The 24,249-nt window shown below is 25.5% G+C and overlaps 1 protein-coding gene and 1 long non-coding RNA gene across 16 annotated transcripts in view; one reads left to right on the top strand and one right to left on the bottom strand.

Moving 5' to 3' along the window:
* LOC107450919 (uncharacterized) overlaps positions 1-24,249 on the top strand; it is a 653,937-nt gene that overhangs the window by 421,994 nt on the left and 207,694 nt on the right. For 8 of the 15 annotated variants that reach the window (XM_087155134.1, XM_087155141.1, XM_087155138.1 and 5 more), the window contains exon 2: positions 6,981-7,046. The exons of the other annotated variants lie outside the window; for them this stretch is intronic. In XM_087155134.1, the coding sequence (XP_087011260.1) occupies positions 6,981-7,046 (66 nt within the window). The remainder of the gene's footprint in view (positions 1-6,980; positions 7,047-24,249) is intronic. 15 annotated transcript variants of the gene reach the window in all.
* On the bottom strand, positions 283-24,229 carry LOC147801813 (uncharacterized). The gene is made up of 6 exons (XR_015430478.1): positions 23,770-24,229; positions 23,434-23,464; positions 21,182-21,231; positions 17,356-17,377; positions 16,075-16,110; positions 283-527 (listed from the first exon to the last, which is right to left on the bottom strand). It is a non-coding gene; the product is annotated as an uncharacterized LOC147801813 (long non-coding RNA).

Genomic DNA, 24,249 nt, shown 5'->3' with positions numbered 1-24,249 from the left:
CAAACTAGATTTTCTTTTTAGAAATTACATTAGTTTTTTAACTTTAGAAATCTTCGAAATATATACTTTTTAAAGAAATTGTACTTGCATATCACAGGCATTAATACTGTCTTTTATTCGAAGGGAAAACAAAAACTAAGTTTACTGAAACCTCGTAGTCAGAAGATAAACGTTCATTATTTCTAATTTCCACTCATTCGCTTTACGAAGCGTACGACAGAGAACGGCGACGAGGAAAAGTTTAAATTTGTTTCGTTAAAAAAGTGTCTTGAAAAGCGGTCGTATCATTTATCAAATAAACATTTTTATTACTCACATAAAAACATAAAATCAGCGACATTCCTGGTGTTTCCAGGAAAACTAATTATTTCAATCCATTTTTAGGTTGTTTGTAAGAATTTAGTCATGTGCTTAGCGAAAAAAAATACATGTCCCCATGTTGGTACATTTATCAAATTTATTTCTTGATTCTGAAAGCATCAGACGTAAACTATAGCAGGTGATGGGAAAGGCAGACTGTGAACGACCTGAAAGTAGCAAGGGTAGAGTTAAAAAATAAAAAAAAAGCAATGTATGTCTGAAAGTACTAAAAATCTAAAAAGAATGTTTAAAAACATTCTTTATAAATTCATAGTATTAAACGGGTTTAAAGCCGTTTTAACTTTTTGTAGTGAAATTATTAATATCTTGAATGGAATGTTAAAAACTTTCAAGATGAAGAGCTTCATACATGTCTGAAGTCTTATATTAAATTCTTATCGTAAGAAAAATTGAAGATGGATAACATTTATAGTTAAATTATAAAATATCGAAATAAAATGTTTAGTAAACATTCCTCATATGTAAGAGCTTGAAGTCACATATTAGATTCTTTTCGGAAGAAATGGCACAAATAAAATAGTTTTTTTTTTCTTAATTTTTATTCGTTTATTTTTTAAGTGAAATTCTAAAAAAAAACTAAAAAGGGTATTTAATAAAAAAAACCTCATAAATAGCTTTGCACGTGTTTGAAGTCACGTGTTGAATTCTTTTAGTAAAAAAAAATGAACAAATGAAATAATTTTTTTTTTTTAATTTCTTAGATTGAAGAGATTAAAATATCTGAAAGCAATATGTATAAAAACATTCTTCTTTAATGCGTAAACTCATGTATTAAATTCTTTTTATAAAAAAAAGGTACTAATAGTATAATTTTTTTAGCTTTTTAAATTTTTTAAAGTGAAGTTCACGTGAACTTTTACCCAACTGAAAAATCATGCACCTAGACAAAAAAAAAATTTGAGAAACTAAAAAATATTATTGAATTTTAAGAAGTATTAATTAGATAGAAAATTTGATTTGATTTGATAAGAGATTGCATTTTTAGAAGCATTATTTAGAAGAATTTTAGAAGTGCATAACTGTAGTAGCTCGGGGGATAGAGCGCTTGTCTTTTAATAACAGTTTGTCTACCAAGGACAAGTTTGTCTTCCAATTCTTTCGCATACAGCTCATGACATGACCCACTACGACCACTGTTTTGATACGAATTATAATCAGCTGTTAAAGAATCATGCTGCTGTCGAGCTAACCATGCGAAGTTTGTGAAGTTTTCTTCTCACATAACGCTACCGTGAGTAATTGTCATTCAAAAGCTCATCCACTTAGTTAAGGATTGGGTTCTTCTGGATTGGATTCAAAATTTCAAGGCTACCGATTTGAATACTGGTATTCGTAAACCCAAAATTGGGTCGGCTTTCCAACGATGGTTATGAAATTAAATACTTAACCTTGTGCTCTCTTGTCTTTTGAGTTGTGTTCAAAATTGCAAAGTATGTAGGCAAAAATGCTTGCTTTTAGTATGTAAAAAAATGTTTAACCATCATCATTTTATTACTCATTTCATGCATCCTCATTTTATTAGTCAGTTTAATTAATTGAGCATGCTTAAAGCAATCAATATACACTGAAAAAAAACATAGTCAAAACGACTAGAATATGACACGGTTTACCATATCTCTGCCTCTATGGAAACACCAAAAAATAATTACCACCAAAGGGCATTGGTAATAACTTTTGGTATGATTAACAGTAGAATGTGGTTTAATTACTGTGATTTTTGATTTTAGATGTGGTAATTTTATTATGATACCTTAGAACATAGCATGAAAACCTCTGGATCGGTGAAATTTGCATTCAATTTTGTATTTTTACTAAATGTGTGGTAATAAGAACTATAATTTTGAAAACAGGAATTTTCGGCAAACCATTACCATACGAGCCAAATAAATTGTTTAAATTTCGTATATTTTGATTTTATGACCAGAATTATTATTTTTTTACCAGAAATGTAATTAACATACAGTACGGTAATTTCACCAGATTTTTTTTTCTTCTTCTATGCATCTTATTTGATGACAAAATTGGCTTTTCAAAATAAACAGTCTATTTTGACTTCGATTAAGCTATAGAATATATATTGATTGCTTTAGATATCGATTAGTTAAACCAACTGATTAAATCTTAACAACCAATTAAATTTTATAAACTTAACAACTTAACAGCTGAAACTCTTAAGTGGGTTTTTTTTATTGAGTATTGTTCATTTTATCTCATTCTAATCTGTTTTCTTTTTGCTTGACCTTTTATTGTGCCATCAACTGTTTAGCCCTTTGACGCAGATGGTACCTAATTGTCCTTTTAAAATATTTTATTTCTGATGCTCCAATCAAAAAAAATATATTTTGGCATTTCTTTATTTAAAAAAAAAATAATCTAATAGTTATTAAAAAATATGTTAGATAATCGTGCTGAAATTAAAAATCCAAAAAAAGTATCTCGAACTTTTTTTATTTTTTTTTAAATCATGTTCAAACATTTATCAATAATTGATTTTAAAAGTTAAAAAAATTTCAATTATAAATGTTTCCCTTAGATCAAAATAACTGCAACTAAGTGCAAATTATTGTTTGAAAGTGAGTCTTGTTTGGACGCGAAAAAAGATCGGTATTTCCTGCTGTTTTTCAAAACCATAAATTATTAAAATTCTAAATATAATGTTCAATTTTTGCTTATTTTGATCTAAATTAAAGCAAAATGATGAAAAAGGCATGAAAAATACTTTTAATAAAAATTCTACGTAAAAGGGTTAAATTCTATGGATTGATTTCCTTGTGAAATCGGATGTTGAGAAAAAATTACTTCACCTAATTGTATCTAAAACATTCATTTTTAAATTTAATTTCTGAAGTTAATTTATTTTTGCATTAAAACCTATATCATATGCATGGAAAATCCCTTTTTAAAAAAAAGATAACCTGTTAAAAAAATTAAAATTGCATAAACTATAAGTTTAAAAACCTCAATTTACTGTATAAAAACAAATTTATATCAAAGTTGAACAAAAATAAACTTCCCTTTAAGCCAATTTGCATTGCACACATAAGCCAATTACTATTTCAATAATCAATTCTAAAGTGTTTTGTACTTAAGAAATCATTTTCTTAGCAAAATAAACATAAGATAAAAATCCTAAAATTCATGCAAGTGCGAGGCTGCGCTTAAATATATTTAATAGTTGCTTATCTTTCCGTAAATAAAAGTGGTAAAGCAAATAGCACTATAGTTGAAATCCCAAACTAGTCGATTTGCTTAAAATGGTATTTGCATCCTATTAACAATGCATGACATTTACGATTGTGATGAGAAAAAGCTGCAGAGTAAACTCAATGTGTTTAAATTATTTGTCCAAATTCGTTGCTTTGCTGTAAATTTCTATAATTACTATTATTAGTTTTATTTAAAACCGATTTTAAAAGGATATTGCTCAATCAAAAAATCAGCATTTTATTTTTAATGAGTTAAGTGTATCTACTTAGAGCTTTAAGAATGCACTTTTATGTAATGGTACAGTAATCACTTAAAGTTTTTAGTATTTCAGTTTTTTCACTTATATAAACACCATTTGTACACTTTGTTGAGCTGAAATTGATTTTCTATTATTTTTATCGTTTGTTTAATCACTTGATTTGTATTTGCTCTTTTTATTAACTAATCCCAACAAAACTTTTATAGACCTAAAAATATTGTTACTAAGCGAATATAAAAGAACTGAAGCAATTTTTTATTGTTAAAAATTTTGGAGCATCTTAAGTCATAGTATCGTGCAAGGTTGCTGCCACCTAAATGCGGAACCATATTATAGTACAAATTAACCTTTGTTCAATTTCATTACAGGATAATATAGTTGATGAGGCAAAATAATATTCTATTAAAGTTGCCATTTCTAAAAAAAGCAATAGTTCTGGTTAATAAAATTAAAATATGTTTAAACCATTAAACTAAATATTTAAACTATCCATCGGTAATATTTTTGTTCATATGGTAATGATTTACCATGTGAACAAAATTATAGTTCTTTTTATTATACAAGTTTAGTAAAAAAAAAAAAAAAAAAAACCGGAAAGTAAATTTAACCGAATAAATGTTTTGCGTGACACGCTCTAAGATATGATGATAAAATTACGATTTTACCACAATTAGCAAATTTATCACATATTATAAGACCATATTCAATTATCAAGTTCTATTCGATTATCAATTTTTACAATAGTGCTTCGCTAAAACTTTTCTAGATTTTTGGGGTTCCCATAAAGCCAGAAACACGGTAAATTTTACCATATTTTGATAGTTTTGACAATGCTTTTTTTTTCAGTTTAATTAAAGCTCACTAAAAATAATTAAACTATTAAGATATGAGTTTGTTTGTTTTTAATGAGCATGGAGCCTTAGAGTAAAATTATTGTTTGGAAACATAAAAAACATCAAAGTTTTTTTTTTAAAAAATAATAGTTTTAAACAATCGAAATTTTGTTAAATTGTATAAGCCATATATAAAAATTTGCTCTTGAACCTTTATAGTTACTATAAAAAAATGACTATTTTTATAAAACACATTTTTGCCTCTTACTCTGTCATTTAAATTTCGCTAATCACCCTATAAAAGTTTCAAATCTGGGAATTTTCGGGAATAAGTTTAAATAATGGAGTATATATTCTGCCGTATTGTTTAATAATGAACACCTTGTTTGGAAATTGATTATTACTACCAAGAAAAAAAACTCTTATTACCTTAAGAATTTGCACTATTTCGTAAAATAGTTTATAATAACCTTAGTGCATAAGACAGTAAATTAAATTACGTTCAAATTACTACTCACAATTATTTAAAAGAAAACGAGTATATTAAATCCTATTTTGAAAAAAAAATACTATTAAATAAAAAATATACAAGTTTATTTATAAAAGTTATAATATACCTTATAAAAGTCTCAATGCATATCATTTTTTATAAGTTTTAAATGATCATTAAAATTATAAACGTATCTCCTTAGAATTCTTCCATGTGAAAGGAAATTATCTTAACCTTACGAAATAATATGAATATAAATAAGTTTACTGAAACATTCATCCCCTTTGAAACTTTTTTTTAATATGCAATTAACAGTGATATCATAAAGAACAATTTTTAAATGAAAATTTATTGTATTTAGAGTGTTTATTTAAACAATACTTAATTTCACGCATTATTTAAATTTGATAAATCTATTCAAATATTTAAACAAAACTCAACCCGTTTCTCTCTAAAGATAAGATTAAAGTTGTTTATGACTTGTTTACTTTTTTTTAACATATTACGGCTTGTTTCGATATTTCATGGGTAAATATCAATATCAACAATGGCCAACCTGTGGCATACGTGCCACACCATACCACGTTGGAGTTTTAAAATTGGTACGCAAAGACTCTCAAATTTTTAAAAAAAAATAATAATGCTACCTTTAAGAACATTGTTAAAATCCTTACAAAATCTCCCCATTCAAATTATATTGAATTTTGGGAGAATAAGATTGTACCTAAATGCAATATTTCAAATGTACACAGTTTGGCTGCCATATATTGTTTTGAATTTGCATCAACAAGTGCTTATGAACTTAGAATAAGATCAAAATTTCTCTCGAGAAAAAGCGATATGCACTTAAGGCACCTAATTTTACTAGCATCTTCAAGAATTAATCCTTGATATCAGTAACAGATAAAAGCATCAACAAACAATTAAAACTCCACGCTTATTACTTACTGACTGTTTAATAATTATTTATAATTAAATTTTAAGTTATTCAGTTTTATTTTATGCATAACTAAATGTCTAAACCTTTTAAAAATGTTAATTTAAATTATTTTTACTAAACTTCTTGACTCGGATTCGGAAAAAAAATTATAATTATTTGACTGTGACTATTATTCAAGGTGAATACACGACATGCGTTCAACTTAAATAGAAAAATTTATCTATTTTATTAATTTAATTACTTTAAAAAAAATTCTGAAATTCATTATTTTATTTTCCAGAAAATTATTTATCTTCATTTTTTTAATTGCGATTTATTAATAATTGCTAATTAGTTTCATATTTTTTCTGTACAGTGGTATGCGAAAGTCTCCAACCATCAAATTATTATTAAAATTTAGCAACATCAAAAGAATGAAGATTATTTGTCCTTCAGAACAGCTTTATGTTTTCAATACAGCTCAGTTTTATATGCTTCTTTTAAAAAATTGGTGTATTATTTTAAACCTATTTGTATAAGCAGCCATAGGCTGAAAGCCATAGGCCATAGGCTAAAATATACTATATTTTTATAACTTCTTTCAGCCTATGGCTGCTAGTACAAATAGCTTTAAAAAGATACAAAAACCTCTTAAAAGTTGCAGATAAAAATTGTGTTATTAAAAACATTAAGCTGTTTTGAAAGACAAATAATTTCATTTTTTATTTTAATCAAATTATAATAGCAATCTACCGTCCAGAAACTTTTGTATACGACTGTATATTATTTTCAGCATTCAATATTTTTATTAAACTTACAATGCAAATATTATTTTATTCATATAAAATGATAAATTTCTTCATCTTGACTGATTTTTCTTTTTTATTTCAGGTAAATTTTTATCTCAAAGTTTATATGAAGTGCCTGAATTTACTCTGAATGCGAAATCCTTTTCAGGTGATTTTTTATTTGATTTATGAACGAAAACAGATTTAATTAATCAAGAAAAGACGATGATTGTTCTTTTAAAGCAGAAAGGTTGCAATGATTTGAAAAGATTGGAGTTAGTTTTTGGTCAATATTCAATTATTGTTTTCCGATAATTGCTAAAGTTTTCAATTTTTTTTCTTAAAAACTCGTACAATCTCTAGCATTTATAGTTATGGTAATCATGATAACATCAACAGATACAAAATTTTAAAAAAAAAACATTTGTGAAAATTTTTACAAATCTATCAATGCTAACTATATTTTTGTTTAAAAGAACATGGGAATATTTAAGCAATGTATAAAATGCTCATAATAGCTAATATAGTAATGTTTCTACTTTCAAAATGTTTCATTTTTTAAAAAGTAGTTTCAAGCAATACCAAAAAAGTATTTTGATTTATATTTACACATAATTTCACTACATTCAAAACTAGAATCTGAAGTATAAATCTTCGGAATCCTCTCGGGTTAGTTTTATCTTAATGATTATTAAAAATACAGTCGCTTACATACATTTTTATAAATTTTCACCCGTTCATAACAATGATTCGTAATCAATAATAACTCGTTCATAACAAGGGTAACTGCTGTGAACAACAGACAAATAAAAACTAGTTACATTAAAATTCTTTTGAGATATAAGAGTGAAAACTTATTATGAAAACAAAAATCTTTCGGAATTAGTAAATACGAAAGCTCAAGGGATTGTTTTTAACATATTGGTATGTTTTTAACATATTGGTATATCTTTAAATAGTTTAAAAATATAAGTATTGCAAATTTTTTTTAAATTATTAAAATATAATATTATGATGAATAATTCAAGTATGATGAAGGCATGACATTAAATACTCAAATCTTTAAATATTTAACATTGAAGTTCCCTGGAGATTCCAAGTTATTTCAGAAACATGAGGGAAAGCATGGCTTTTGCGGATGATTTGTGTATATTTACTGAAATTTGATTATTTGAATAAAAAAAACTCTAACTGTTAGCCTAATGGCTAAATATTTTCCCGTTTGTCAAACAATTATTAAAAATATTTCGAAGTCAACGCTGAGATAAGCATGTGAACTGGACAAAAGTAGTCAAAACCTGTAGAGAAAAATGCTGTTTATATGAATAGAGTGTGACAAACTGCGCTTCGTAGCAGCAAAAATTTATTTCCCTTAATGTTATAGAATGAAAAATATTGATTGGAACTATTTATTAGGATTCTATTTATCAAGTCATAATAAAAATTTTTGTTCGGTTTGAAACCCCATAAAAAGAACACATTCTCATTAAAAAAAAAAGTAAATTTATTTACTAATGATTTATTTGCATCACTTTCATAACTCCCTTTTAACTTTTTATAATCTTGAAATTCATTTTTACATTGAAATCGAGTGATTTTTATTAAAAGATAAAAACTTAAAGATAGTTTTAATTTTTCCAACAGATTAAAAAATTTGTTATTCGAATTATTTTCCCGAGAAATGAATTTATGAAAATAAAAATCAGAAAATAAGTAGAAACTCTTAAAAGCCCATTTAAAAAACAAAATGTTATTAATAAATGGGATATTTATTTAATTTAAACATAATGTATAAAGTTTGAGGAGTTATTTATCAACTAGTAAGCACTTTTATCCCTTGACAGAAATACATCTTAACTTAATTTTTTTCAAGCATTTTAATTCATAGTTAAAATGTCACTATGCATTACTTTAACGTTTCTTGAACTAAATAATATAAAATTATGGAAAGAACATTAAAAATATTTTTTCAATTTAATACTTTATTAGAATAAACATGCACACTTAAATCGAAAGTGATTTCTCCTAAAAATAAATAAAACATTTGTGATCAATGAAGCTCTAAACAATCCCTATTGACAAACACATTCCCTCACCTTCTATATATCTGATAACTAGTCTTTCATCAATCATGACTTAGAAAAGACGACGAAAAATGCTAACACAATCATTTTACATCTGCTATTAAATCTTCTCTTCATTTTTCTTTTCTTAACGCGATCTTTTCAATGATAGAGAAACTTAAGGAGTTAACATCCCCGTCAGCAATGCTCCTTACCACTTAAAGGGTTAACAATAGGTAGCTAACCCTTCCGGATTATCCGGCACCTATTCTTATCTGAACAAAGGCATACAAGCCCCTCCGGTTCATTTCACTCCTTGACTTGTAGTTCATTTTCTTATTTGCTCTCCGAACTTTTCTCAATATACTGACACTCCCTTTCAGCGTGGGAATTATTAAGGCAAAGTGCTAAATGTCAGGGTATGGTATTTTAGTCACTTTATGATCACATTTTTTGCATTTTATGACGAACGAAAGGGGGATAGAATAAAAAAGTGTTGTGCAAAATTAGTTTTTACTGTGTCGTATTTTAAAAGCGATGATTTTTTAAAGGAAAAAACGATAGAAAAAATATATTGAATTTTTTTCCTTAAATGGCATTCAATGTCTTTCTATTTGTCAAAAAGAACTAAAACTCAGAGTCGTAAATTTACTTAAGGTAGTTTTTTTTTTCAAAAAAAAATGCGTTGATATGATTTTTTTCTGCGTGAGTAACATTTTTCTTGGTCCGAAATTAAGTGTTCTTGATTGGATCATAAAGCAAACATCCATATTTAAAAATTTCATATTGTTTTCTGTAATAATTCATTCTAAGTTCGAAGAATTAAAAAACAAGCTTACAATTTTGTTGATAGAAGATAATTTTGAATACCCTGACCCGGGTTATTGTTACTCTGTATCTGTTTGTATTGCATTTATATTAATTCCTTATCAAATGAATATAAAATAAAATTTAATTTTTTTTCAATAACCTGTATTAAAACGCACATTTTTGTGATGCTAAGAGTATAATTACTGATCAAGGGGCAATAAAGGGAAAACGAATCATTCATCTTTTAACTGTAAATGATTATTTTTAGGTAATATTTACGACTATGAAATTTTAGATTTGAATGTCAGAACATTCAAGTTTGCTTTGAAGTAAACCATCCATTTTCAAAAAATGATATTAAAACAAATGATATTATTTTCATTAACCCGTACTAGATTGGTTTTACATCTTAAGACTACTGCATTATCTAATAATAAGTTTCATTTTCCTGTAATAAGTTTACATGCCACTGCACAATAAGTTTCAAATTCTATAAAAACTTATCTGAGCGAAAACTAACTGCGTGCCCAGATTTTTATTAGTAATCAAATGGTTTGCTTTAAAAAAATGAAATAAACAAAATAAATGATATTTCTATTGATACTACTAGTCGTATCTCTTTTAACTACGCTATTTTATGTGCGGTATTCAATAACCCTAAATAAAATAAAAATACTAACTACTAACATTTTATTGATTTAGCGATAAATTATGTTTTGCATCTAAAACTAATCACATTTATATTTTTTTGTAAACGTTGCAAAATACGGTGGTCACCTTCTACTACATTTTCTACAGCCTTTGGTTCTTTATACGTATAGATTTTTAAAAAAATACAGGTCTTTTTTTCAAAAAATGCGGATAAAAACCATACTTTATAGAATATAAAAGATACAGGTCTTTTTTAAGAAAAAATACAGGTCTTTTTTTTAAAAAAATGCAGATAAAAACTATACTTTATGGAATATGAAAAAAAAACTTTTTTAAAAACAAATAATTTTATTTCATTTTTGATTATAATCAAATACAATATATAGACCGAAAACAATTAAATAACAATATACTTTTTTTAGCGAAACATTATGGCTAAAAAATGTAATAAGTCTATAAGTTTTTGAAGCAAAGCAAAATCGTTAAATATTCTGAAGAAATTTTTATGTCAAAAGCATAAATAATTTTTTTTTGTTCTTGGAAAACTGTAAGTGAATATTTTTTATAGATTAAAATTGGAAAGCAATGTCGAATATATTGTGTAGCTGTAAGCTAATATTTTTCAATTCTTACCTTAAGGAATTCAGTTTTTTATCTTACATTGCAAAATAAAAACAATTATTTATTTTTTTATTTAAAAGTTTATCAGACCTATACATTTGTCCACCAATTTTAGAGAAACGACGCAAGAAATTTTTTTTTCGAGCATTTTAAATACACTAATTTAGAATTTGAATCAGAATTTTAAAAAAATCAAGCCCTCCAACTCTTTGCTTATCAATTCAAATAATCAAACTTTCTAAAATAAAATGCGACTAAAAACAAAATGATAAAATTTCTTAATTGATAAAAACAAAAAAATTCAATTTAAGACGCCAATTTTGTATTAGAATTTTGGAAACAAAACATTCTTTTTTCTGGCCTTGCAATTAAAATATTGCCTCTTAAACAAAAAAGATAAACTGTTCATGTACAAAACAGCTTGTGTTGAAAATGAAATTGAAGTTAACAAATTTTCAAACTCTTCAATAACATGCGTGTCAGTTTCACTTAGTCGAAAATTCCCCTCCCTCAAAAACCTTATGAGGGTAGCTAAAAAATTGATAAAAGCAGAATAAGAAATTTTAAAGCGTCAATTGTGTGGTCATAAGATGATATATTGATTGCGCTCACGCAATCCTATTGATTTAATGATTACTTTCATTATCTTTAAGTTGCATGAGACTTAATCATCTTCAACACACGATTCATACTTTACAAGTTTCAATTAAAAAATCATTCCTTCAACGCCGCATTCTGATATTCCTAAATATTATTGGGACTGAGTCCATGGCTTATAGCCAAATATTTGGTTATTACTCATTGTTTTTATGTTGAACTACGTGTTTATAAGCATGTAATTTATTCATCAATAACTAGAAAGAAAGAGAAAAAATATGAATGAACCTCGGATAATGCTAAGATCTCAAACATTTAATAGAACATAAGAATAGGCTCATTTTAATAAGCCTAATTTCTTACATTAAAGTTTAATAATTTTTTACTGTTGCGTGATATCGGGGTTTTAAAGTACATTTTTACTCCTATAAACAGCCTTAATGGTTTCTTAGTTTCAAATCATAATTAAAGTATGTTTACCTAAGTAATGTTTCTGTTGAAAATATTTAATATTTATTTTTCAAATCTTATATTTTAATAAAATGCTTGGAGAAATAAATTCTAGTAAAATTACTAACATTTCTAACAAAAAAATGAAAAGATAGATTATAAAATTGCTCTAAAAAAACAGAATTCTGGTTAATAAAATCAAAGTATACAGTATTTAAATCAACCAATTGGAAATTATTCCCTTCATATGGTGACGGTTTACCGGTTATTCCAGTTTTGAAAAATTATATTTCTTACTACCAAACATTTAGAAAAAAAAGTAAATTTAACCAAATAAATGGTTTTTATGCCATGCTCTAAGATATCATGATAAAATTAGAAAATTTTACCACATTTACAAAATTTAATCACATATTATAAAACTATATTTTATTGTTAACTTTACCAAAATTAACAATATATTTCTCTTACGCATCGGAAAAAAATTACCAAATTGCTCGGTGTCCCCAGGTAATTTTGACCCTACTTTTTTTTCTCAGTGTAAAACAAAAGTTTATTTCTTCCGATTCTTAAAAGAATAGCGAAAACTTTTACAATTATTAATAAAAACAATAATGTAAAAATAAAGCAAACATTATTGAGCATAATTAACTATAAACTATTTCATCTGAAGAAAATTCTTATTGGTACTCCAGACTTAACAAAAAGTTCAAATGCACATAATTCTTTTCTAAAATTTTTGCTTAGCGAAATAATTGGCAATATTAATACTGTCTTCAGTGAATGTCAAATTTAAGTGTTCAGATTTTTTAATGCGAAAATAAAGTTAAAATTATTTTAAGTTTAAAAATCATCCATACAATTTATTTAGTTAATCTGCTATTGCACTATGACCTATTTTAGAAATAATCACTAATCCAAAATGTGCCTAATCTAAACGTGCCTAATGTAAATCTAAAAAATATGCCTAAATGTGTTAATCTAAAATGTGCCATTAATACTAATTTTAGTAATGAGAGAAATGAAATTCAATTAAAAATTCTATCAATATTTTTTTTATTGATATTTCATGTTGTTACTGTTTTGAATATCCACATACCAATATACAGCCGGTTTAGTTTTCGTACTTTCTAAACTCAATTGGAAAGTTTCTTTAAGTTTTTTTAAAAACAAGTCATTTTTTTCTGGCCATATATTTTAATTCATTATAAAAATACGCTTAAAAACTTTTTTCCAATTACATGCACTATAACGTGCTAAAGAAAGAAAATGAAAATATATAATTGGTTCTGAAATAGGCTGTGGTTACAAATTTTATATCAAAAATAAAAAATAATAAATCCATTTTATTACCAGAATCCATAGTATTAATTTTATTTATATTTATTTTTGTACGCTACGATTCTTTGTACAACTTAATTATATTGTTGTACAACTCAAATGACGTTTATTGCATGATATAAGTTAACTTATATGGACTTTCATTATGCAATTGAAATTGGCTTAAATTGGCTTTTACTGTGTAACTTAAAATAAGTCAATCTTTACTCTTTCTTAAGAAAAATTTTTGTTCGGTATTTTAAACCATTCGCAGAAAATACTTTTTAAAAGGATATAAAATAACGATTGCAATTTATTTATTTTATATTTTTAACTATATTCTATTTTCTAAATACCATCAATTATTAACAACGAGACATTTATTTTAAATTTTATCGAGTGTGTCACATTAAATTTGCTTACGATTGGAAATTTCAAGTAAAATAGAACTTTATTTTTACTATACAGTCTGACGTAAATAATTATAATCTAAATCCTAATTTTCAGTAAAATACTCAACATATTTACTTGTAGTTGCTTATTTTTTATTGTATTAAAACCAAATATATCCGTGCAGCTCCACATTTTATTTTCTACATTGTTTTGTTTTGATTATTTCAAAAAGGGTTCCAAAGTTATTGCAAATATCTGAAATTTTGCGAAAACATAATACAATTGTTGAATATATTGTTATAAACATATTAAAAGTAATATTGTTTTGAAACCTTCCTTTAAAAGAGATTTCATTTCTTGATTTATTTTTCTTATTTTGTTTTGAAATCTAGTCAGTGTAAAATACAATCACTGTAATTCAAACCAGTATTGAAGGTCAAACTACAATGAATTCAAAATAGATCTTGCTTTATTTCCAAACTCTAGAATAAAATATTTTTTACTCGTTTCCCAATTCTGAAACTTTTGCAAAATTAAAATTCCTTTCTGCCAAATACTAAATGCACTGTAAATTTTACAAAAGTTCGCATTGCAAAATTAAGTTAAATTTGTTAAAAGAAGCTTTTTCTTCATTTTCAAGATTATTTTCAGCAGAAAATAAACTTTAACTGTGTCAATTCAATTCTGCTAAGCATGTCAGAAGGAAATTTAACATTTCATCGATATTAATATCAGCATTTTATGACCATTACTATTGAGGAAATTTTTTGAAATATGTAGTAATATAATGAGTCCCAAACTATGCTTCAAGTGTTTTTGTTTATATTACCTTAAAAGCATCTGAATTTTTCATCCAATATATTTTCCATTTAGTCTATAAAATATCTGTCTTTAAAAAAATGCAGAAAAAAGACACTAGTTGAATGAGGTTCAAATATTAAATGAAAAATTTTGTTATGAATTTAATTCAAGCTTAAAAAGACTAATTATGATATTATTTTTGTTGTATTAGTGTAAAAAAGTTCGGTTTTTATTTTTTAATTAGTCGTAGTCTTAGCTGAGATTTTACGTACCCTTTGAAATGGACAGCAAGAAATAACGAATTCAATTTACTAATAATTTAACATTTAGTCATTGCACCTTAGACTTTATAATTGATTCCTTATTTTTATTAAAAGTTTTATATAACACTGTGAAAAAGTAATGGTCAAAACTACCAGAATATGGTAAACTTTACTGCTCATCTGGTTCTATGGGAATACCAAAAATCTCGGTAATTTTTACCCAAGCGCTTCGGTAATTATTTTGGTAAAATTAACATTAAAATATGATTTTATGATGTGTGATAAAATTTTGTGGGTGTAGTAAAATTCGGTAATTTTATGATGATACAACGAGCTTAGCATAAAAACCATTTATTTGATTAAATTTATTTTTTAGTTTTGTATTTTTTACTAAATCTGTGGTAAGAAGGACTAGAATTTTGAAAAGAAGCGTATCCGTGTGCGCTAAAATACAATTTAACAACTATTCTTAGTTATTTGATTAAAATACGCTGAATTTTCTCGCTACAATTATTTTCATTATAGAGTGATTGTACTTGACCTTTGAATTGAATTATAACATATTGTAAATACAGTTTTAAAACTTAAATAATAATTCGAAATTTGATCATCATTCTAAAAATGTAAAAACCTATTCATTAAACTTATAAAAATATTACAATCATACTTTTAAATGTTTCTTTAGGTATTATATTTAGTTTTATATACAAATGATCCACTATACTTATGAAAATATTTCCATTGTAGGGAGATTGCACTTGACATTTAAGATGAATTATTACATATTATAAATATAATTGTAAAACTTGAACAACTGTTCAAAATGTGGTGATCATTCTGAAAATTTAACAAGAGAATCCTTATACTTAAATCACGCTTTAATATTCATTTTTAAGTATTCTATTCCATTTTTGCATCAAAATTAGGTTATGTTTTTGCTGAAGCACTTGTATTTAGTTCAGATTGTATTTGCCATTGAAAGCAAAATTTTACAGATTAGAAATTCAGTTATGATTGTAGAAAATTATTAAAAAAATTATAAGAGAAATTCAGGATTGAAACTAAAACAATTGCTAAATCTTTTAATATTGCTTTAAAAAAACTGATTTAATATCTTTATAAAAATTTCGGTTACAATTAAAATCACATGTCTGGGTCCTTTAGTAGATATTTGCAGAAGTTATGCATTATATATTATATATAGAAGTTATATATTAAATATACTTACTAAAAACACCTTCATTGTAGATAGATTGCACTTGCCCTTGAAAACAAGTTTTATAATAGTGTGAATTCAATCAGAAGTCTTGATCAATATTTTATCATTGCTTTGAAAATTTGACAATTGATTCTTGGTTTTTATAAACATTTCAACTACAATTTAAGATACTGGCTTTAGTACTATTTTTTGTTATTCGAACAAGCATGAAGTAAAAATTCTTTCTATAACGGCTTTCATCATGGGAATATAATGCTTGCCCTTGAAATATAACTTAAATAAGCTGTGAATTCAGCTTTGAAACTTAAAGAATATTTCCATGCTTAGTCATTACACTGAAAATTTTTACAACTGATTCGTAATATAAAGTTCTACATTAATTACATTTAAAAAGTTTAAATTGTTAAAGTTTATTTAAATTGTTTTATCTGCATTACATTTTACTAAGCTAAGAATACATTTTCATTGAGATAAATTGCACTTGCTCTTGAAAGTAAGTTGTAATATATTTAAATTCTGTATTTGGATTTAAGGAAAAAACTGATCAATACGTGTTCATTTCTCTAAAATACTGAATAACTTTTTCGATATTTTTATAAAAATTTCTATTTAACTTTTAAAAAATTGGTTAAGAGACACTTTCAATTATTTGAAGATCATTGATCTTATTAAACTAAGAAAACATTTTTATTTCAATGAAATTTCCCTTGTTCTTAAAAGTAAGTTTTTACATATTGTTATTTCCATTTCATATTCAAAGCATAGCTCAATGCTTATCTATTGTTTTAAAATACTTAACCACTGCTTCAATATTTTTAGCAATATTTCAATTAATCTTGAAAATATAGGATTTAATAATTAGGCCTGCTATTTAATCACTATTAAATTTTTTTTAAACTAAGAAAGCTTAATTCTTTAAATGAGATTGACATTGCCCTTTAAAATAACTTTTAAAAATTCATGGATCCAGCTTTCAAGTTCAAATAATCTCAAAACTTGATGTCTTGAAAATGTAACATTTTCACTATTTTTAAAAAAGAATTTTTTGCAAATAATTTATCATGAATAAAGCCTTCAATTATTCTGTATTTTAAATAAATCATGGATGCAATTTATTGAAAATCCTCGATTTAACAACGAACCAAGTCAATAAACAAAGTATGAAGCTTTTGTTTTTTTCTCTCTAAATAATTTTATTTTTACCCAAGCTCCTAATAAAATATCACATTATAAATTATTATGTCCATCAAAATTACATATGTTTGTTTTCTAAATCTAATTCATACATACCTGTTATGAACAGGTAGTATTTCTGGAAAAAAAGAGACAAAATTTAAGTAAGAAATCCAAGATTTCAAAATGTTTTGGATATTAGATTTGGGATTTGGATAGCACAAACAGTAAATGACGAAGAACACGATTTTTAACTTACCATTGCTTTTAAATACATTTGTTCCTATTTTATTCGTACTTTGGCTATGTCAATAAAAACAATATTTTTTCAGTAGTTTTAAATTTTTCTGTCATTGTTTTTAGGGGAGATACTAATTTTTCCAAACATAACTTACTAAACTTTATATCACAGATTTGCAGCCAAATCTAGTTTAATATTAGACTTAAAATGAAAACGAAAACAAAAGTTTAAATTTAAGATTTTCTGACTAAAAATATTGACGTTGATATTAGTTATTATGATTGGCATAGTTTCTAAATTTGGGGAATTTGTCACCTTTAAACAAGGATAATTATAGAAGTAGCTGCTTAGTTTTAAATTTTGTTTCAGATTCGATAATTGAATAAGAAAAATTTAAATTAAACTAAGTCCTCACTTCACTTTTTCAAAAGCTACTATATTAATCAGTATGGATATAGTTATGACAAAAATATACTTGAATTAAGGAAAATTTCGTCAAAAATAAAACAGCAAAATTTTTAAATGTATTTAAAAAAACGCTAAAAAATCAAAATATAAACGTGTTTTAGTAAGATAAATTTCAATGATTAACGTTTCGACATAAATTGTTGACACTTCGGTAGTACAAAAAAACTGTATACGAAGATGAAAATTTAAATTTTATAATAAAATACTCTTAAGAATATTTTTGAAAACTGATAAGCTCTTGCTTAAGTTCATATATTGAATTTTTATGATTTATTCATAGAATTGAGAATCATTTCAGATCAAGAATTGAAATTTAATTCAGATTCCCAAACAAATGTTTAAGAGCTCTTTACTTTAATTACTGAAATTCACAACCTATTAAAATTTATTTTCAAAAGCTGGTAAATTTTCTTGCCTAAATAAGAAAAATAACAATTTTAAACCCATTTCAAGTCGAAATTTGGCCAACCAAACCAAATATTGAAGAAAATAATTTCTTAATGAAAATTCTAAGTATTTGTTTTTTGCTCCCTGGCAAAAAATAGTCGCATCAGAATCCTGAGCCGTTCTTACTTATATCTGATATCAACTGAGTAATTGATGAACCTTTTGTAAATAGTGTGAGTATGTTTTTTGTACTGATTGATACTTTTAAATAGCATTAAATATTTTGTAAAATAGAGCTGAAACACCTGCAAAATCTAATTAAAATAAAATGCTTACAAGACGAAAGTCAAAAAGCTGCAACTAAAGTTTATTTTTAAAACATGCTGTCTTTTATATATTACGAAATAATGAAACTAAGATCTTGATTCTATCGAAAATCCTTTTTATAAAACACTTAATGTAAAATTTATATGAGATTTAGAAACTGTTGTATTCTTAGAAAAATTATTTTGAAGTGTGCATTCTTTTTTTAATAATTTATCTCTTAAGCTTTTAAAAATAGAGTGCTTATATTAAAATAAACGATTGAATTTCAAACTAAATACTCCAAGTTCATGCATTACATTGCTCATACTAAAATTTGAGCTATTATTTTGCTATCATTTCGTAAATTTTTAACTATAAATTATTAAGCTTGTTTTACAATTATTTACCTTGTTTTTAGATACATCGATTTAACTAGATATTGCTTTATGCTTTTCCAGGCATAAACATCGTTTTTTGATTATTTTTACTCTTAAAAACTTACAATAAGTATTAATCCATTGCATCATTTAGCATTACATTGTTTATAAAAAAGTGACGCTTTCTTACTGTAATAACATTATTTATAAATCAAAATATTATAAACCAATTTAATCAATTGTAATAACTTTGTAATATTTGAACAAATAACTTCATAAAAAATACAGAAAAGTTGTTTTTTAAAAATGCAAGAATGACTAACATAATTTGTTACGAAATACTTTAAATTTTAATTCTTTTTCTGTATTTATTTAATATTGTCATGTTGTACACGTAATAATCATTATATTCATTTTTTTTTTATATTAACAATAAACAAAATTTTTTAAAAATATATCCTGTATATTAAACTTCCTCGATGTCATCCAAATCATTGTTTACTTTATAATATCTAAACTTTAAGATTAACTTTATGTCATATAATAGAAATGTTGATCGAAAATGTGTAAAATACTTACATAATATTTTACCAAATAACAAAAGCTACCGATTTTAATATATTATCATTAAACATAAAAGGAATCTGATATTATTTGCACTTTTACGCTACAATTTCAATGTCATTTATATGTTTTTAATAGGGCCATTAATTTCATTAAGAATATTAAAGCCTATTCTACCTTAAAGGTTTTTGAACATTTGTCAACACTTCGTAATGACATTACAATATCTGAACTTTAAACTTAAATGAAAAAAAAAAAACATATATACGTAGAAAGAAATTACATAATATGTTTTAAAATATTCTGTAAGACTCAATAAAAATATCCAAAAATTTTTACATTTTATGCAATTTTTTCTTTTTAAATGGAGTTTTTGTTTAATTCGTAAATAAACGTTGATAAAGACATAGTACAATTTACTTTATAGCTAAGTGTTCTCTGAATAAAACTTAATTTTTATGACCTTTAAACTATGGGCTTTTTCAAAAAGTTAGAAAAGTTGTCATGAAGAAATGCAAAATTACTTACTATGCTACAAAACACTGCTAATTATAATGCTTTAGTCTGCCAGGCTTTCTGTGTTGTTTACTTTTGGACCCTGTACATTTAAAATCGTCTATTTGTCTTCTATAGATTTATTGATAAATTTAGTGAAAAATAAAAAAGAATAAAATAATGTTTTCTCAGGTAAATTTATTTATAAATTTATTAAACGATTTCTAATTTAATTATAGTAATTAAGTGGTATATTTACTATGAATTTCCTTTTTAGTACTGGAATGATGAGTGCTCTTTTATGCTTTTTATTATTTTTACTAATCTGAAACATCCAAATACTTTTAATTGCAAAATATGTATTTTACATTTTTGGAAATTCTCTATTAGAAGCAAGCACAACCAATCAGAAATTTTGAAGCAAAACTATCAGAATTTAAGTCGTCTATTTATGTTGCATACTTAACAAAATAATTTAGCTATATTTACCTTTTTGGATTAATAAAGTTTCTTAATCAAACCAAGTTACGAAAAACACAATTCCTGTCATAGTTTTTCGACTTTGTTTCTTAAAAATTCACTCTTCGAAAAAGTAAAACAGGAAAATTTAGAGAAGTGATAATTTCTGTCGAAATGTAAACAAAAGCATTCTTACCACCTTAATATTTTTAAAAAAATGCAAATCAAAGCATGCTTTGAAATATCATTAATATCCAGACATTAACTGCATTTTATCAAAAAAATTGATAAAAAAAAATATATAACTCATATACAAGCTTAAAATTTATAAACGTAAAAATTAGTAAACGTATTTTTACTAGCTTTAAATTAGTGAAATTCATTCAAAAATATCCCTTCTAAACACTACTTGGTAAAGTTCAATAAAAATAAGGATACATATATCTCAGCTATAAAATGTGATAAACTCTAATCAAAACATGGTAAAAGTATCCTTAGTAAATTTCAATCAAAATATGGGAAAAATATCCCATCTAAACAATAATTAGTAAAGTTCAATCACTATAAGGATGAATAATATCCTTACAACTATAAAATTTTATAAACTCAAAATTAACAAAGCAAATTTCAGTAAAAGTATTCTTACTATTTTTATATTGGTAAAATCCAATCAAAACATCGGCAAAAATATCCATCCTAAATAAAAATTGGTGTCATTCAATCAAAACATTGATAAAAAAATACCCTAAAATTTATAAACTCTAATCAAAACATTGATAAAAATATTGTTACTCCTTTAACAGCTAAAAGGGAATTGCACTCAAGAATATTCACGTAGAATAATAAGAATGGTAGTGAACTTTTCGTCACTTCCTTGAGGATACTATAATAAAGTGCAAGAAAGGTTATTGGCTCTAAAAAGAACCTGGTTGTATGCACCTAGTGCAAAGGGGGAGCTCGGTGAACAGGGATCTTTCTATAGTACAGCCTCTCTTGGGATACGGAAGAAAAGATTTTTTTCTGGGGGGTTACATCTGCGTGTGAAAATATTTCCTGTAAGGGGTCCAATGAACCCCTTTACTCACTGTTTCTTCAATTCCATCACAGTTTCGGGTTAACAGCCCGAAGTTAAGGTAAAGTGTGCAATTCGGTGTACGATACCATAGGAGAATTTTTTAAAGTTCAACCAGAGATAAGAAGTTGATATTTGAAAGCCTTGGGTGGTCTATACCTGCATAGTAGAAAATCTCACGTTTGAAATTGTTTTGTTTACTTCGGCTTAAATTCGTTTTGTTAGTTTTTTCGCAAAACTTACTAATGATAAAATTTTTATTAACATATTTTTTTTCTTAGACAATAGATCAAACTTTGTGAAACCATTAAATTTAGTTATGTTTTGCAGATTTTAAAAATTCCAATAAATTTATGATAATCTTAATTTCTTAAAAAAATATGTGTACTGATATATACATATATTTGCTATTAAATTGTTCAAAAAAAATCTTTGAGCTTACATAAATGTAAAAGTATTTATTATTTACTTAAAATGCAGCTCTCTACTTTCCACAGCAACCAAATTTATTTACGTAAATTGATATTCCTCAGATTTATTATCAACTTATCAACTTACCTTTTCAACTTCAAATATATTCCCGTTACTCATAGAAAATTTTAAAACTATTAATCAAAGTGAAATAACAAAACGAAGATTTTTTTTTCTTGAACGTTTTTTTTTAAAGAAAGATTTTCTTTTACGTAAAATTTATAAAATATTAATTATAAACTATTGAAAAAATCTTATCATTTAAAACAAAATACAGAAATATTGTAGGTCCAGTTTTCTTTAATATTTTTAAGCAAAAAAACTAATAATTTTAAATTTAGTTTGCTACAGCAATATGTTACCACTAACTTTATTAACATGTATGCTGATTATTAAGCTATTAGCTTGATGTTTTCTTATCTGCAAACTATTAGAAATTTTTCTTATCGCCTTACCTTAATGGAAATAACATTGTCTATTGCTCTCAGCAATTTTTTTTCTTTAAATTTGTCAATAAAACTATAAAAGGAGGATTTTTTTACTTTATCATAGCGAAGAAAAAAAATTATGGACGAATCTATTTTAAATAGAAAAAAAAAATTAAAGATTATTAATAGTAAGAATAGTTAATCATTAAAACGAAAATTAGATAATAATTAATTGATGATTAAGAATTATTAATAATAAAAAATTAAGAAATAAAATTTTCCACTACCAACAACTACAAAATTTGTTTTTGTAAATTATAAATTTTCAGACTTACTTATTTTTATTCTCAAATTGCTAGAAAATTGCTATCAACTTACCTTCTTAGTTTTAATTATATTTTCTGCTCCTCACAACAATTTTTAAATTTTTGTTTATAATGTAATGATAAAAAAAACTTTCTTTTTTTATTATTACTTTGAACGCTTTCTAAAATGAAAAAAAAAAATACACACACACTCTTTTTAAGTAAGATACTATTTTATTAACATTAAAATTTTATTATACTACTTTACTAACATTCAGTTAACTTGTTTCTTAAATATTTTTTTAAAAAAGGTTGCATAAAAATATTTAGTATAACAATTTTTATAGTCTTAAAAAAATTTCTGACATAAATTGTATAGTAATAAATAATTTGCAAGCGTTTTCATTCCTTTCTACTGGAAGTAAATAAACGCATTTGGAAATAAAAATAATTTCCATGCTGATTTTTTATCATATTTTAAAATTAGATACAATACATAATTTCAAATTTTAGTTCCTGAAATTGCAAGTTTTCTAACTCTTTTAGAGAATAATATTAAAGTATGCAATCTGAAGACTTAAAATTTTTGAAAGTTGTCTTCGAAATTAAATATAATGCTTACCTTTTTTTCCAGTCTCAATTCCCTAAATCAACTGAAATATAAGAATTTTATGGTTAAAAACTCTCACCATTCAATTAAAAAAATTGATTATTAGTTATTTAAATTTCTATCAATATTTAAATTTCTGAAATATATATGGTCACTTTTTCAAACTTGATTTTTTAAGAAAAAAAAAATCTGATGCAGGATTTCTGAAAAGAAAAAACACGCTTTCTTATTTCCGTAAAATTAAAATAGATGTATTAAAGTATATTTTTTATGCTAAAATGAAAGTATGCAAGCAAAAATTTAAATAAAATTAATGCATTCGCTTTTTAAATAGCGGGCAAGGCCTACCGGTAGCGCGATAACGCCGAAACCGAAACTGATGAAATTTCTTCCGCGAAGTTAAGGGATAAGGAGTGATCACGATAAAAGTTGTGAAGGAATTCGCGCGGCGCCACGAACATTTATTCCTATAAGGAACGTAAATTTATCGTAGGGACGGTCCATCGAAAATGGAAAAGCATCTCCCTTTTTTCAAAAAAAAATTATAATTAACAAGGAGCGTTTTTTGGCGATGTTTCTACGGTGTGGAGACGGAGGAGGTGGGTGCAATCGATCTTCCACAGAGTATAAAAATGTTCTTCTATAGGGGATGGTTCTTGCGCAGTTACCCTGTCCCTAGCGCTTCTTTTGGTTGTTTGATAAAGAGAAAACCTTCTGTACGCGCATTTTCTTTGCTTCCACGCCCTCTGCCGAGCTCTCTTGTGACGTCATGTTCACCCCTCCACCGCACGTGATACCTAGCACCCAATCCTACACCCACAACAGAGT

The sequence above is a fragment of the Parasteatoda tepidariorum genome, chromosome 11 (genome assembly GCF_982258835.1).
Source record: "Parasteatoda tepidariorum strain Cologne lab strain chromosome 11, Ptep-v5.0, whole genome shotgun sequence".
NCBI lineage: Eukaryota > Metazoa > Arthropoda > Arachnida > Araneae > Theridiidae > Parasteatoda > Parasteatoda tepidariorum.
This window is presented reverse-complemented; position numbering and strand designations above follow the sequence as displayed.